The 17,812-nt window shown below is 36.8% G+C and overlaps 1 protein-coding gene across 5 annotated transcripts in view; it reads right to left on the bottom strand.

Moving 5' to 3' along the window:
* The window catches only part of LOC127425292 (neurabin-1-like), a 73,447-nt gene that overhangs the window by 34,769 nt on the left and 20,866 nt on the right, over nucleotides 1-17,812 (bottom strand). For all 5 annotated transcript variants that reach the window (XM_051671079.1, XM_051671080.1, XM_051671082.1 and 2 more), the window contains exons 3-5: nucleotides 7,386-7,518; nucleotides 6,360-6,480; nucleotides 3,273-3,377 (exon numbers count right to left, since the gene is read on the bottom strand). In XM_051671079.1, the coding sequence (XP_051527039.1) occupies nucleotides 3,273-3,377; nucleotides 6,360-6,480; nucleotides 7,386-7,518 (359 nt within the window). The remainder of the gene's footprint in view (nucleotides 1-3,272; nucleotides 3,378-6,359; nucleotides 6,481-7,385; nucleotides 7,519-17,812) is intronic.

Here is a 17,812-nt window from a genome sequence, read left to right as displayed (position 1 = left end):
CTTCTAAACAACCAAATTGGCCCGATTGCTAGGGAGGGTAGAGTCACATGGGGTAACTTTGTCGTGGTTGCAATTAGTGGTTCTCGCTCTCAATGGGGCGTGTGGTAAGTTGTGCATGGATCATGGAGAGTAGCATGGAGATTAGTGGTTCTCGCTCTCAATGGGGCGCGTGGTAAGTTTTGCATGGATCGTGGAGAGTGCATGGAGATTAGTGGTTCTCGCTCTCAATGGGGCATGTGGTAAGTTGTGCATGGATCATGTACAGTAGCATGAGCCTCCACATACTGTGAGTCTCCGCGGTGTCATGCACAGCGAGCCACGTGATAAGATGCGCAGATGGACTGTCTCAGAAGTGGAGGCAACTGAGACTTGTCCTCCACCACCCGGATTGAGGTGAGTAACCGTGCCACCACAAGGACCAATCCTAAGAATTGGGCATTCCAAATTGGGGAGAAAAAGGGGATCAAGTAAAAAAATTAAATAAAATAACAAGCTCCTCTTTATATTCTTGACTTGTTTTGGAGTCGTCCCGTTTTGTGGAGATGTTTTTTCAGGGTTTTTCCTGAGTCAAAAATGATTGAGCTGCGTGAGTGATCCCGCTCTGCACTCTCCGGTAAATACTGGAAAGCTTGCAAGCACTTGCTAGCTCCAGAGAAAGCGTGGGCGACACACACATAAAACACAGATGTGCATGTCAAATGAGAAGCATATTAAGAGCTTATGAAGTGACAATTTCGATTTTTTATTGACTTTAAGGAGTGGAATGTCCTTGGTTTGTGTTTAAAAGAGAGACAATTTTGTCGAAAAATATTCAGCCTGTACTCTGCTACTATGATCCAATTTTACAGTGCAAAATCCATAAAAAGGAGAACCAGCAGGGAAGCATTCAGCAGGGACTCCTAATCACTCTGCGTTAGCTGCAGATAACGGCCCAAATTTGATCTGAATCCTAGGCAACAACTGGGCCAATACCCTGTGATGCTGAGCATCTCTGCTACTTCTACAATGCAGCTGACCTAGAAACAGTTCTTCTAGCTTGGTACCACTCACAGAGATTCCCAACTGCTCCGGGGCAAAGCTCTCTTATTGGTAAAACCCATCATCATTATTCACGTACATCTTGAGTGACTGAATGCATTTTAAGATGTATGCATCACCTCACCTGGCGAGGAGGCATTCTTGACAACTTTCTAAAAAACCCTGACTCTGACACTGAATCATCACAGCCATGAATCACTCTTAACAGAGAGTAAATCTCGATATATTTATTGGTGGTCACTGGAGCAGATACAGTTCAAGACCTGCCTTAAATCCTACGGTAGGTTAAATATGGCACAAATGCAGAATCTGTGCCAGACTGTCACCTCGGTGAGAAAAGAGAGAAATTACGAGGAGGAGGGAAGTGAATCAAAGAAACAGAAGAGGATAGACAGTTTAAATGTAAAAATGAAACAATAATGAAATGTTTTTTGAGACCTTCGTATAACTAGAAATGTAAATATATCTTCACACCTAGGCTGTCAGCTCACACCTGTGTTGCAGTCTGGTTGGCCATATGGCTCACTTTAACAAATATTTTTAGACAACCTAAAAAATGTGCTGTAAATTAACATCTAAATGTTGACTTTTCAAGTCATAAACATCATTCAATATGACTGAATCAAAGGACAAAGCAAAGGACTTTTCTCTTTTTTAAAACAGCCAATAGCTTTAAAAGGATAGTTCACAAAAAAAAATGTTTTTTAAATTCTCTCATAATTTACCCTCATGCCATCCCAGATTTTTAGAAGAATATTTCAGCTCTGCAGGTCCATACAACACAAGTGAGTGGGTACCAACATTTTGAAACTCCAAAAAGCATTTAAACACAGCACAGTAATCCATTAGACTCCAGTGGTTTATTCTTTATCTTCATTGATAAGTGTGAGTGAGAATCAGATCAATATTTAAGTCCTTTTTTATTATAAATTCTCCTCCCTCACCAAAAACAAAAGTGAAATTTAAAGTGGAGGCTGATAGTAAAAAAGGACTTAAATATTGATCTGTTTCTCACCAAAAACCTACTATATTGCTTCTGATGATATGGATTTAACCACTGGAGTCTTATGGATTACTTTAATTGCTTTATTTATGTACTTTTCGCTTTTTTGCTTCAAAATTTTGGTACCCATTCACTTGCATTGAATGGACCTACAGAGCTGAAATATTCTTCTAAAAATCTTTGTTTGTGTGCAGCATAGAAAAAAAATCATACATATCTGGGATGGCATGAATACATGATGAGTTAACTTTCATTTTTGGGTGAACTATCCCTTTAAGTTTATGTCAGAGCAATGAACTATGATTTGATACCTGCTTGTTGGTTGCAGGGTGGTAATAAGTGGAGGGGTGTTGTAATTCTTGAGAGCATTTGATTGGACAAAAATTTGTGGTACAAAATAAGTCATCAATATTTTTGGTCAGTTTCCCTTGAAGAGAATGACTAGTTTTAAATGCATATCTAAATGTGTATATAAGTTAGCTTTGTCAACTTTTAGGAGTACACTAACATATGGATGGCTTCGAAATGGACTACAACCCACAAAACTCACATTTTTATTTCATAAGGGTCTTCAAATGCACATAAATATGATTAAAACATATTTTCTGAATTCTAATCAGCTACATTTGCACATTAAATTGGTGGTAATTGCAGAGCCCGCAGCAGTGAGGTGACAGTGTGTTTATATTTACAGAGGAAGAAGAATTCACCACTGACAGCTTTCGTCTAAAAATAATATGCTCCTTCACACTGTGCTTTCCTATTGTTAATGGAGTGCCTTGTTTTCTCACAGTGTGAAGCCCTCCTTCAAAGACTCGCTCTGTTCTGCCTTGTCTAAGGGGCGTTTAGATACACTAATAAGAAGCCGGTGTTTTTCTCATAGGAGTCCTGATTGGGAAGGAGGGATGATGGTGTGTCATGTTATTTTATATGCTAATAATAACATTGGTCATTCTAGCAGCTTTGTGGAGGGAACGGTGAGGATTTGGATGAGGGGATCTGGTAGCATAAAAGGGCAAACCTGGGAATAATTAAAGTGATTGTTCTCCCAAAAATTTACATTCTGTCATCATTTATTCACTTTCATGTTGCTCGAAAGCAATTTTACTTTAAATGTATGGCTTTGGAACAACAAGAAGGTGAGTAAATTATGACAGAACTTTCATTTTTGGGTGAACTATCACTTTAAACATACAAAAAAACAAATTACTGTGGATGTCAGGCATCTTACCTCACCACTCCTTGCGTGTTTCTCAGGACAGATGCAGCGAAGCTCTGAGTCACGCCTACCAGACTGGTGCCGTCAACCTCCACTATTTGGTCATTCACTTTTATCCTGTGGGAAAAGGCAGTTATACATTAGCAGTAGTTTCAGTGACACTGTTAGAAAACTGCGCACTCTCTAAAACAGGTTTTTAAAACAGTATCATTATTTCCCTGTTTCCACTGTAATAAAAGCTTAATTAAGTTCTGACTGAGGCCTTCTCATAACTCTGTTATGATTACTGTTTTTCAATGCAATGGGGACGTACAGTACTGTATGTGGGACATGGTTTCCCAATGAAGGGTTTGAGTAGGAACAGCAGGGGTTTCGTGAGATTGTGATAAGGTGTCTGTTAAGGTGTCTCTGCTGAGTTCAGGTGCCAGCTCCAAATTCTGTTAAGATTTTATGTTACATAAAATCTGTACTAAAATATACCGGTTCTGACACACCTCACCTAGAATGAGAGGCAGCTCTAGTGCAGCTTTGGTTTTTGTGCGAACAAAATGCTCAGAGTCACTTTGAACTTTGCTGCACCATTGTTTATACATTTGTGCCACCTCTGTGTGGTATTGAAAAGTCAGTGTAAATGCAGCTTTTTATGGGTTATATGCCACTTTAGACATACAGTACCTTCTATGCTGCCTTTGCAAATCCATAAACACTAATGGCAAATTAAATTAAAGAGATAGTTCATCCAAAAATGAAAACCCTCATGTTGTTTCAAACCTGTATGACTTTCTTTCTTCGGTGGAACACAAGAGATGTTATGAGGAATGAATGCCTCAGTCACCCTTAACTTTTCGTATGGAAAAAAGATGCAATGAAAGTGAATGGTGACTGAGACTAACGTACTGCAAAACATCTCCTTTTGTGTTCCAAGGAAGAAAAAAAGTCATACAGGTTTGGATTAAATTATGGTGAGTAAATGATGACAGAATAAATTTTTTGGGGTGGACTAGCTCTTCAGCTTTGCAGACCCGCTGGCCCATCCAAAAGGTGTACTAGGTCGTGAAAAAAAATTTTTGTGAAAAATAAATTGCAATTTTTTACATATCTGTGAGTTTGCTTGTGCGAATAATCCAATGTTATATCTTAGACATCCAGAACAAAATATGCGGTCTAGCAGGAAAAGTATGCTAAACAAATAATCGGAAATATATGTAATTGACAATTGATGATAATGTTATAAAGCATTGCAAAGTGGATGATCTCAGCTTTCTAATGACACCCTGATTGAGCTTCTAGTCCACTCAGAGGCCGAGATATTTGATGAAATAATGGGGTGGTGCATAAACTGAAAATTAGACCAATTTTTGGCATTAAGTCCACAGTATATGTAAATGGTGAGCTTTTAAATTTGAGAGTGAAAAATTGCAAGAGCAGCCCAAAAATGCCCTAGAGTTGAAGAGGTTAAATTAAAATGCATAATGTATTTTTATTAATATATAATGAAATGTTTTATTAAAAAAAGTAAATTATATGAAATTCATTATATTTATTGAAAACATTACTTTAAGTAAATAATTCAGGTCATAGTGAATAAGCTGACAAAGCAAGTTGGAAATCCCTGTTCTAGGACTATGAACACTGTTTCTCTGTAGGTCACATAGGGCACTTGGACCTGTGGTCACATTCTTTTATTTCAGCAGCTAAAGCGTAATGCTCACAGGACAGAAGGAATTACACTTACAGCATGGGGCTTACAAGGACAAGTAATCTCCTTAACAACATGTGATAGTATAATTTTCAGATTCCTGCAGTGATTGCACGGAGAGCTCCAACTGTGTGATATCTGTAATGAGCTTTGTGAGTTTGACAAATTTTCCTTGACCAATGATTCCTGTCTGGATACTGGGCTCCTGGCAAATCTTGTCTGTTATGCAGGTGGAGGGACGCTTGCAAGATTGAATCATAATGTGCATCTAAAGAGTCTGGCGTAAGCACAGCTTGACCTTCACATGCATTCTACAATGTCTCCATTATACTGAAAAAAACAAAATGTCAAAAAAGTCAGATTCTCTCTGGGTCTAGACTAATCGAAACACTTTGATTCATCATGGCAGCCATGGGCAATGATGTGCATGTCTCTGATTGGTTACAGTGTTCAATGTTGCAAAATTAACACTGTAAATAGAAAATGTAGACACAACTTGAGGGAATTCTGTAATTGTCACAGCTGTACTTGTAATCTCTGTTATTTTTTCTATGGATTGTGCAGCCCTAGTGTTAACATCCAATTGTTACTCTTAGGAGCTACGTCTTTCTGATCTAACCCTTAAAATTTGTTTTGTTGGTGTAACCTAATGTATTCAGGCTGAGTCACTGATGTTAAATAATATTTTTGACTTTAATTAAACCAGTTAGTTTAGATGTTACCAAATAAGGCATCATTTTTGGGCTAACATTTGTTTCAGTGCAGGTACTATGTCCTTGAATTAATAGATAAAAAAATAATAATAAAAAGTCAGTACAAGTCTCCAATAAGACAAAAGGTCCTGAGAATTGCATGTTTCAGAATCAGAAACAGAATGAGTTTTATTGCCAAGTATGCTTACACACACAAGGAATTTGTCATGATGACAGAAGATTCCAGTGCAAATGCAACCGTATATACATACACACAAACATATACATTTAAACATATATATATATATATATATATATATATATATATATATATATATATATATATATATATATATATATATAGTGACATAAAAAAAAAGATATAACAGATAAAGAAATTCCCTTTACAAACACTTAACTTTACAAGCACCAAAGCTAATGAATCCTGATCGCAGAAATCAAAGTTTCTGGACTGGAAAATTTTTGCCAGCTGTGGAATAGGCTTTTCTCCCATTCTCATCCCTAACCTGGCTCTCTTCCATAAGATTGTCAAGCTCCTCAGCTGTAAGCAGAAATAAAGCCCCAAAGCTTTCCTCTGATTTTAGGCAGTGTTCTAATCTCAGCCCCCCACAGGGGAACTATCAGGGATTCACTCACTATATGTGAACAGAGGGATGGCTAGATTTGATTACGTGCGGTTTAGCTTACCTTCCATCTCTCTCTGCTGCTCCACCCTCTATGACAGTCTTGACAAAGATGCCCAGCTTCTCCAGGCCTGCGTCAGCGCCAACCCCCATTCCTATGATACTTATGCCCAAACCATCATCATCTGAGAAAAACATATTGAACCAACAAAATCAGTGAAAAGAAAAAAGTGGTGAGCAAATGGAAAGGCACACAATTTAATAAATCAAGAGGGTTATATTGAAGGATGGAGGGATGCTTATGTTTTTGGATCAATAATAACGGATTACCACTGATTCATTCAAAGTGCTCATAATATGCTGACACATACAAAACATTTCCCAAAAAATCTATATACATTAATTTTCTGAGAAAGACTCAGAAAGATGCAGTTGCCCCAAAAAGTATTTCAATCAATATATTCAGAAGTGATATGATAGGTGTGGGTGAGAAACAGATATTTAAGTCCTTTTTCACTATAAATCTTTGAAAAAGTGAAAGTAGAGATTTACGTTGTAAAAGGACCTAAATATTGATCTGTTTCAAACCCACACCTATCATATCGCTTCTGAAGATACTAATTTAAACACTGGAGTCTTGTATAATGTAGATTACTTTTATGTGGCCTTTATGTGATTTTTGGAGCTTCAAAGCTCTGGTCACCATTCACTTGCATTGTAAGGACCAACAGAGCTAAGATATTCTTCTAAAAATCTTTGTTTGTGTTTTGCAGAAGAAAGAAAGTCATACACCTGGATGGCATGAGGGTGTGTAAATGATGAGACAATTTTCATTTTTTTGAGTGAACAATCCCTTTAAGCCACAAATAAAACTGCATACATTTCAATGCATTAGATAACAAAATGTTAAACCAAGTGGTATTTTAAAGAAAGATAGCAAGCAAGCACACTTTTAAAGCCATTTCAAAATATTTGGGGGGGGGGGCCTGTATAATCGTTTACAAGTGCACAGTTCAAAATCAAGTCTTATCCTGACCGAAAACTTTAACCTCAGAAAAATTTATTTCGCAACACTTGTCCCATTATTCACCTTTTTCCAGTTCCACAGGAAGAAGTTCCAGCTTCTCCACCCGTTTCTCCAGCTCATACTCTGCTGAGGATGCCACCGGGTCCACCTCTTCATTCCTCCTGTCATAATCTTCATTGCAGTAGGTTTTGAACACCTGGGAGCCAAAAAACAGCACAATGTCACATTACTGAGGTTTCAAAACCTGGAGTATATGAATCATGCAGGGCTGAGAATATGTCTCTTCTGAAACACAAGAAAATCTATCCATTGGGAAAATATAAAGCCAAACCATTTATAGCGAGTATTAGAGGCAGTATGCGATCAACAGAGTCAGGAGGCACCAGGAAATGTCTCGGGTTGCATCAGTGCTTTCCTCATAACGCTGCTGATCATCTCAAATGCAAACAGCCATTTTCCATCACTTCAGCATAAGGGATGGTCCTGTGCATTGTGGTGTGAAAGGACAGTCATGCACAACTGTGTCACCTAAGTGGGTTCCCAGACGAATACCAGCTCTTTACCAATGATAGACATGCCTGCCTCTCCCTTACCTGTGTCCTTACTTAAAGGTGTTTGATAGACAGGTTGCCCTGAGATGTTATGCTGACATGAGAGTCAGATTCCCAGACCCAGATTCAAGAATTGTTAAAAGAACAACCTCAGACAGGGTTACAGACATTACAATACCATTCTTAAATATTGACCATATCAATATAAAATGATTGAGTTAAAAGATGTGATTAATTACATTTTTAATGTTTTAATAGAATTAATGCAATTTGATATTACTTTCTTTCTGCTAACTTAAACCACACACCCTCTCTTCAAATTCCCGCCCTCTAAAGTCATGTCTGCCAATATCAGCAAACCCGAACGCATGCAATAATTCACAGGCAGAGAGCATTTCTGGTATAAAAAAAAGAAATGTGGCCTGCTCCACAAACTTTTTTTTTGCAGTTTACAGAGTCTAGAGCTGTCAAAGAAATTATTTTAATATTATTTAATTTATTTGTATTTATTATTATAAGTTATAATATTTTATTTTAATATATTTGACATTTTTAATCGATTGACAGCCTTTGCATTTTACATAATTGTAGGACTTCTACTGTATGTTTATAAATAATACTAAAATGCTGTTAATATATTGCAATTTTTTTATTATATTGCCTTATACATGTTTTCATATGGCAGACACTTTTATCCAAAGCAATTTAAAGTGCACTCAAGGTTTCCATACCATCAGTTTGTGTGTCTGGGTATTAAGTCCATAACATTTTTTACATTTTATGCATTTGGCAGATGCTTTTATCCAAAGCACCTTACAGTGCCCTTATTGCAGGGACAATCCCCCTGGAGCAACCTGGAGTTAAGTGCCTTGCTCAAGGACACAATGGTGGTGGTTGTGGGGAATGAACCAACAACCTTTTGCTTACCAGTTCAGTGCTTTAGTCCACTACACCACCACCACTCATTGCTAGAAACATGCTCTACCAGCATACAGACCTTACAAGATGGTAACTTTCACCAGCACCTTTAAGGCCCTGGCATACTCACAGTGAAGTGCTTCTTTGTTCTTCACTCAGAACCAAAATGAAGTTCGAAACAGCTGAGCAATGGCATACTGTTTGCGAACATTCAGACAAAGGCCGAACTGCTGTGGGAGGCATTTAGAGGAGTATTTAAATACGAGGACGCAAAAGACTACATGTAAAACCTTAGCTAATGTAATATTAATATGTGTTTTCACTGATTTCATGCCTCATTCTATGAGTAGAATTCACATGAGATCGTAAAAGAAGCTGTTGTTACCACTGGATGACGATTTAATAAGTAATATTAAATAATCATCATTAAGTAATATACTGTATATGCAGTAGATAATGTGTAATTTGTCATGTTTACATTCTACATGCATGGCGCTAATGCGCTAACACGCTATACGTGGCCATAATATGCACCGACTACACTCTGTTATTGTAATTTATGATGACACTGATACTACTGCAAAGGTGGCTGTATAAAAGAGTAGGGATGGGATGATGTATTGAATTTCGATATATTGTGAACCAAAAAAACGACGAATGAACTCGATACTTCGAAATTTGCAACATTGTTTTCTGTCCATATGATCATAAATTAAATGACCCGTCAAACATTATAATCTCTATATAGCTTGATTTTACCTCTACTTCTACACTGTTTACAGGGTTCACACAAGGTCCTTGAAGTGCTTAAAGTGCTTGAATTTAGCTTTTAGAAGTTTAAGTACTGGAATACCTGGAAAATCGTCTTGTTTTTTTGAAAAGTGCTTGAGATTAAAACAGAACATTTCTTACATGTAATGTGTGTCCATCAAAGATGAAATCACACTCTAGTTTCATTGAATAATGTCTTTAATATCCTTTCTGTTCTTTACAGTCAGATAAAAAATGTAAAAGAAATATTAATTTTAATCACAAATAGCACAGATGCTCTAAAAAACGAGACTTCTCTCTTGTTAATAAACCGAGACAGTGTGTGTGAGTCTGTGAGATGCACGTAAACTCTTAAAGTGACAGTAACCTTTTTAGCGCTTGTAATACAAATGAATGTAAACTTAATATTATTATTTGTAAATTGTACACATTATTTAAAACATCGACATCTCATATCATTATTATATATACAATTTCATGATATAATATTAATTGATGGAATGTAGCATATTTATATTTTTAAAAAGTTAAAATGTGATTATAATAATGATGACAAACAAATTATTAAAAATATATACACCTTCACATACATTTTCATGACAGGTTCTATTCAGTTCTATTGCTTGTTCTGCACCTGATCAGCCAGAATGTACCACACTATTTTTAAAGGCTTATTTGTTTGTGATCTTTTCTTCTAGAGAAAGTTATATGAGAAACTCTTATTATTTAAACTTGCTATGAAAAGATTTTATTCTGTCCATAAAAGTGTTAGTGGACAGAATACAGACAAAAGAATGATTATAGAGGCACACCTTCCTATGGGCAGGTATGTGAATGGCTTTTGCTGTAGTCAGCACATGAGTGAGGCAGCAAGTATATAAAAACAAAAGAGTGAATGGACACTTAAGAGTGTTTGAGTAGATTTGATTCCTTTTGTAGACTAATTAATCAAACAAAACAAATTGCATGACATGTTCCTGGAAAATGTTGCTATGCGAACGATTGTACAGATGAAGGTAATTTTGCACCAGTTTGCTAACAACTCTGCACATTGGTGTGTTCATGATGACTGACCTTAACTGACTAAATAATGTAACTGAAAAATCTGTCTTCAATCAAAGTAGGGGGAGCTTCAGGTCACACCTACTGATGACATGGACCAATGGCAGTGAGCTGTTTTGCAGCTAGTACAAAGTTTTCCTGAAAATTATCCTTGGCAAGTTGTTACAAACCACGAAACACTCAAAAACACCTTTGTTTTGGCCATTTTGTTCTAAATGACATCACACCGGTATGTTCTGGGGTGTGCCAGGGCCTTCAGTAGGTGTGTGAGCTGCTTTTCATTATCTCTTAGCAAATTGACAGGCTGCATTTAACATAAGGCAGCCGACAGTGTGTCATCTGTGAAGAAAACCGCTTACAATGGAATATCTAATGCTTTATGCTACTATAATTACAAGCTTAAACCGATGCATACTATGTGGTATGAAACACATCAAAACCAAACTTGAGGTAGCCAAGCCCTGGACCAAATGTAAGCATAAACCTTGTGCATTTCACATCATCAATAATGTAAACTGATCAACAACTACAGTATGCATTACTGAGTAGTCACATTGCTGACCAAATAATTTGCTGTTACAACGTGTAATTGTCCCGTTGTCTAAATTCCTTCAATGTTCTTGATGAAAATAATAATGGCAGAAAGATGATGGACAGAGAGTGAGAGGCTGTGAACAATTTAACCTTAAACACAGCTAATAAAAATATGTTTCCTGCAATGCAAACTAGCAGAGACAAGAGTGGCCTGTGAATGAAACAACCATAAAGGTCCTTATTAAATAATGTTGTTTTTGCACTAGATGAGGGGTTTTGCACTTAAATACCACTCACAAAAGTGACACAACTATTTGGTGAATTATCTATTCCATGCATAACAGTTCTATGCCACAGATTTACATTCCTATACAGGGCATAAACACAGAAACACTCCTTTGTGTGGAGCTCTAATCCAATGGTGAAGACATGATTCTCACATTTGCTGAATCAACCATCTCTTCAATCAGTGGAACTGATCCAGAACTTTCGGCCTGAAGTAAATACCCCTGTATTCTCCTGAGCGCAACCAACTATCACAATGTCGACAGTCCACAGCTAGCTAAAAAAGGATCAACAGCCAGCTGTCTTTTGTGAAGCTGTCAGACATGACAAGCATGTGGGTGGGCAGCATGGTGATGCTACTGTCAGGTTTTACGGGCTGTGGGAGAATAATTGAGATCTTCTTTTATATTAATTAGAAAAACCTGTCCAGCAGACTTTACTTTTAATATCATTATATGATTCACTATTTCTCTATATATACTGTAGCCTCATTTTAACTGCACTATTCATAAGATAACAAATACACTATACGCCAAAAGTTTGTGGACACCATATGTGCTTGATGAACATTTGATTTCAAAACCTTAGGCATCAATTTCCCCCTTTGCTGTAATAACAGCTTCCACTCTTTTGGGAAGGCTTTCCACTATACTGTATGTAGTAACATGGCTGCAGGGATTTGCTCTCATTCAGACACAAGGCTATCAGTGAGGTCAGGAACTGATGTTGGTCGATGGGGCCTGACTTACAGTTGCTGTTCCAGTTCACCCCAAAAGTGATCAGTGGGGTTCAGGTCTGGGCTTTGTGCAGGCCAGTCAATTTCTTCCACGCCAGACACAGTAAACCATTTCTTTATGGACCTCACTTTGTTCACAGGGGCATTGTCATGCTGGAACAGAAAAGTGCTATCCCCAAACAGTTGCCACAAATTTGGAAGCACACAAAGCCCAAGCCATTACATAAAGAATCATTAAGATTTTGCTTTACTGGATTTAATGGAGTAACCAAATTTGTTAATTAGAAGTGGGTGTCCACAAACTTTTGGCCATATAGTGTATATAGCCTCACTAAATGGTCTCTCTGTGGCCATTTAGTGGTTGTGTTCACCAATGTACTTATTTTTTAGATGTTTGTGTGTTGATTTTCCTATTTGTAGTGTGTTGAGTTGTGTACTTTAATGTCTTTGTTTTTGTTTTTGTTTTTGTTTTTTTTGTTAGGACCCCTTCGAAAACGAGATGGTTCATCTCAAGGGGTTTATCCTAAAAAATTAATTGTATCATCAAGTTCTCCCTGATGGCATCCCATCTGACATAAATAAACTGAAGGAAACTGCTCAGAATGGCCACTGGTAGTTGCAGCAACAGATATGATCCTCATCTTAATTCATTCTTTCCCTTATTTACATAATGTAACAACCAAATCCAGAAAATAGACACCTTATGAATTATTACTGAGATCCCAGTCTGAATCAGTACATAAAATGACAGACATGGAATTTTAATGACTGAAACTCAAGCATTTTAGAGAACAAATCCCATTAAAATAGTGCTTATCAGTGGTTTCAGTCATCAACACTCTAAAGAATAGAAACTTCAAGCAATAAGAAGCTGTTTCTTTAGTTGAAGAAACCCAAGAAACCCATTATGCTGAATCATTAGCCTTGTGTTCTGTACTGATTGAGCCCCTCTCAACTCACCTCTCTTATCAGCCTCATCTTCTCTGATTCATCCACCCCCTGGCCTTCGCCCTTTAGATCAATACACCTGTTAGCTGCCTGAAAACATATGCAGCGAATTGCTTTTGTCTACTAATCATAAATTAGCCTCTCATTCTGTCCTCTCATCTATTGGTGATACACACTGGCATACTGCAGTCTTATATTTAAAAGCCAGCAGCCTGTGAGGTCTTTGGCTCCATCTGCTACCTTGTAAAATGGTCAAGAATTGTGAGCTTTTGTAAGCGATTTACTGTTAGGAGGAGAGCTGGGTACACACTTGCAATTTTTCCTGTCTGCTTGAATGACGAAAGGCCAAAATCTACAAGACAGTTGGTCAATATTATGTTTTCAACAACGTAATTCAAATGAAATCTGACAACAATGGTATCAATGGTATCTTCTGCAATCTGTAATGTTCACATAACAATGGTGAGTGCAATTTGGAGGTTGCATTTTTACTCATAAATTGCATGTATACTCAACTGACAGTAAGGTTTAGGGATGGGGGTTGGGTTAGGGGGTACAGTTTAGAAAATATGCATTCTTGTTGACTGTATTATAGAACAGTGTTTTAGTGCCATGTTATTCTCGAGATTTCTAGAATAAATGCATAATATTTTGAGAATAAAGTAAAAATTATGAGAATAAAGTCATATCATTATGAGATTAAAGTTGTAATATTTTGAGAATAAAAGCAAAATTATGAGATTCAAATCTTAATATTTTGAGAATTAAATCAAAATTACAAGAATAAAGTCGTAGTATTATGAGATTAAAGTCGTATTATTTTGAGAAAAAAGTCTAAATTACGAGAATACAGTCGTATCATTATGAAATTATAGTCATAATATTTTGAGAATAAGTCGTAAGAAAAGTAACATCAAAGTGATGTGGTGGACAACAGCAAAGTGGAGCGTCTGGGTCTTTGGATACAGTGAACACCAATAACGAGGGAAATAACTTTGGTAATGCAACTTTGTTGTCAAGTTAGCTCAGCTGAATTTGTGGGAAGTTTTTGCAAGCTCTCTGTTCAGGAATGCCAAAAGAAATGACCAAGGATTTACTTGTTGCTAAATCATATCCTAAATTATCATTCAACTAAATCCACATCCATTTCTTGCATTGATGAAGCTGCTGGCTCATTGTCCATTCTGTCCTTGTGGTAATGACGTGCTATTTCTCATAATATTGCGATTTTTTTCTCAAAATATTTCTGGTTTATTCACCCAAATATATTACATTAGTCTCATAATGCTCATAATGCATAACATAATTTTGATGTAATATTTTGACTCAAAATATTATGACTTTAATCTCAAAATATAACAACTTTAATCTCATAATTCTAAGACTTTATTCTCATAATTTTGATATCACGACTTTATTTTTGAAATCTTTTGGAAAACTTTTTCCAACGTGGCACTAAAACGCCATCATAGTATTATATCAATTACAACTAAAAATGCAACTCACTTTTGGCGCCACTCTGTGGACATTTCACCTGGAAATCTGATGTCACTGGTGCCCATACTTTCAACAACACTTCCAGCTTCGGCCACTGGGGGCAGTGGTTCGATTTTCAGTGAGCACAGACCAATTTCAGCAGCAGATCTTTTGACCTACTGTTGCCGAATTCACAGTGCGATCAATCTGGTCTGGCCGGGCGAAAGAGGGTAATTGTATTTGTAGACTGCTCATTCTATAGTATAGACCAAACACAAGGTTATTTTGACAGTAAGATTATGATATAAAGGAAACACTAAACAACAATATATTTACTGTGCATATCATATTGACAAGCTTTACACAATTTTAACTGAACATCTCTCCTTTTCTTTCTGTCTCAGACAGCAATGTTGAGCCAAAACCACACAGTGTGCATCACGCAACAGTGGAGAATTCTGAGTTTTTTATTGCATGCTTTGAGATCCCATCAAGGCTCTTAGAGCTTCTCATGTTCTCAGTTAAGTGATTCTTTCTCCAAAAAGTGAATTTCTTCCTTAGAACAGCAGTGATAATGAGCCAACCTTCCTCATCCCTTTCTTTTCTCATTACTTCATTATCCCTCCCTTCTCTCATTCTTCTTTCTGTCCCTGCTTTTCTAGTGGATCAGCCATACCTCATCGGTATGCCTTCTAAAAGCACCATATTACACCAATACGCCTTCAGCTGCATTGTGGGTGACTGTGATCCTTTTTGGGCACAGTCCCAGGATTATCCGAGAAGCAGGCTGAGGGGAAATATAGGCAAAGAGGTAGAGGAACGATCGAATGAAAGTGTTTGTCGACATTTGTATCACTGGCTGCCACAGCGCTGCATGGCTCCATGGTCTGGCCAACCACAAGTGATCGCATTAAATGGCAGTGCAGTCTGGCGCCAGTGCCAGCGACCCCAGTGTCACCACACTCACATTCAAACACAGCCACTCTCCCAGAGGAACGTCACTGCTGATGTTGTGTGGATTAACCATTCAACACACAGTGTTTGCAGAGACAAGTGTGTATAGAGACTTCCCTGCACTCCTCTACTCCATGATGATGTGATTGGCAAAGCTTAATTATATCAGTACTTTTCAGGCAAGGGGAAAGCATAATCAAAGATAAATTATTCAGATTTCTCCTTTTTTTGTGTATGTGTGTAAATTTACATTTATGCATTTGGCAGATGCTTTTATCCAAAGCAACTTATAGTGCCCTTATTACAGGGACAATCCCCCTGGAGCAACCTGGAATTAAATGCCTTGCTCAAGGACACAATGGTGGCAGCTATAGGGACTGAACCAACAGCCTTTTGCTTACCAGTTCAGTGCTTTAGTCCACTACACCACCACCACTCTCATGTCATTTCAGAGTCATCTCTTAAATTACTAATCCTAGCCTATAATATACTTTCATTAATAAGTAATTAACAAATATTATAGAATAGGAAATTAGTAGTTCATGTTCATTCAAATATGAATATACAGTGGCCCTGAAATGTATTTGGACTTTTGGAGACTTAAAATGTATGAATTTCAATTGCATTAGATACTAAATATCAATCCAAGAATCATTTGCAAACAGATTACACTTTTCTCAGACCTTACCATTTTTACTGGACCTCACAGAGAATGTTCCAACAATGTTTGCTAATGTTATGTAAAGACTAGGGAAAAACACTGTTAACAAAACGCTAATGATAAGTTCTCACAGTGTTAGGAGAAAACATTCTAAGTGCAACATTGTTAAAGCTGTCAAAGAATATGGTAAATTACGTTTTCAGGTAGTTTTTGCATTTTCAGGAGTCTTATGCATTAAGACATTAAGAAAACTACAATGTAACATTTGGAAAACGTTTTAAGAACATACATTTGTTAGCTGGGTATGAAGTCAGTTCTCCTCAAGTTCACACAGGAGCCTTAGCAGAGTGACCACAGGAATAGTATCACATGAACTATGGACATGTTCCACCATTTGACAACCAAAACCAAAATGCCACTTAATTTGATATTTTGTTATATGACAAAAATACATTCATACATTTTTTAAGTGAGGCTTAAGTGTCCAAATACCTTTTGTGACCACTGTATATTAAATTAGCCTTTATAAATCACAAGTTTCATGTCATTTCTAGTATTAAAATGCAATAATGATTGCTAATGCTATCAATGAAAACTGGTGCTCATGTGTTAAAAGCCCTAGCAGAGAGTGTACAATATTTCATGACACTCAGCATTATTTCAAAAGCTATTTTATCTTTCATCTACTTTAAAAGCACTCTGGACATTGAGGACACTATGAACTGGTGAGTCAGGTGAACTCTCAAGCGAAAAGAGTAATTAGCCTTTTGCTCCATGTAAAGAACATGTCTCCATTTCAAAACTCATGTTTACGGTACTTCCCTATTCACTGTAAAAAGCTGGTGACTCTATTTGCAGTATATTTGCCTTGGAATGCCATTTCAGTCTCTTTTTAATCATGTGTTTGTGATGAAAATACCTCTGGGGGCCTCACCGCCCGCCAACACGATGCGCACTAGCACATTAAGGGGGAGCTCTCAGCATAAGGGGATAAACAAGAGACAAACAATTGCTTACTTTATGTCTTATGCTCAAATATGTTGGCTGAGTTTGCTCACATGATCAGTAACATGGTCTAATGAATACTTAATTCATAAACTGACCACATGACTTGGTGAGGGTTACATTTATGAGTTAAGTGTAAGTGCAAGCTAGTTACATATATTAGCCGAACATATTGTACACATACATGTGTAAATACACATTCATTATATACATATGCATTCAAAACTGTAACTTTTAACCTTTTAATTGATCCAATTCTTATTTTATATTTCTTTCTTCTTTTCAGAGAAACAACCAGTATCTACAATGATTTTGCATTAACTTATCATTTCTATAACTAAGTTATCTTGAAATGACAATCAGGGTTCCAAAACATTTTGACTAATGAATTTAAATTACATTCCCAGTCATGGATAAGGATTTTTAACAATCATTTTACAAAAATTTGCACTTTATAAAATTAAATGGCTATTTCTGGATGTTTATCCTATTTTAGAGCTGAGCATAACTAGGAAAATGTCTAGATTTTGCATGACTTTCCCAAGACTTTTAAAAAATTTCAATATACTAAGTCCTGGAAATTGCAATT

This window comes from Myxocyprinus asiaticus, chromosome 34 (genome assembly GCF_019703515.2).
Source record: "Myxocyprinus asiaticus isolate MX2 ecotype Aquarium Trade chromosome 34, UBuf_Myxa_2, whole genome shotgun sequence".
Classification (NCBI taxonomy): Eukaryota; Metazoa; Chordata; class Actinopteri; order Cypriniformes; family Catostomidae; genus Myxocyprinus; species Myxocyprinus asiaticus.
This window is presented reverse-complemented; position numbering and strand designations above follow the sequence as displayed.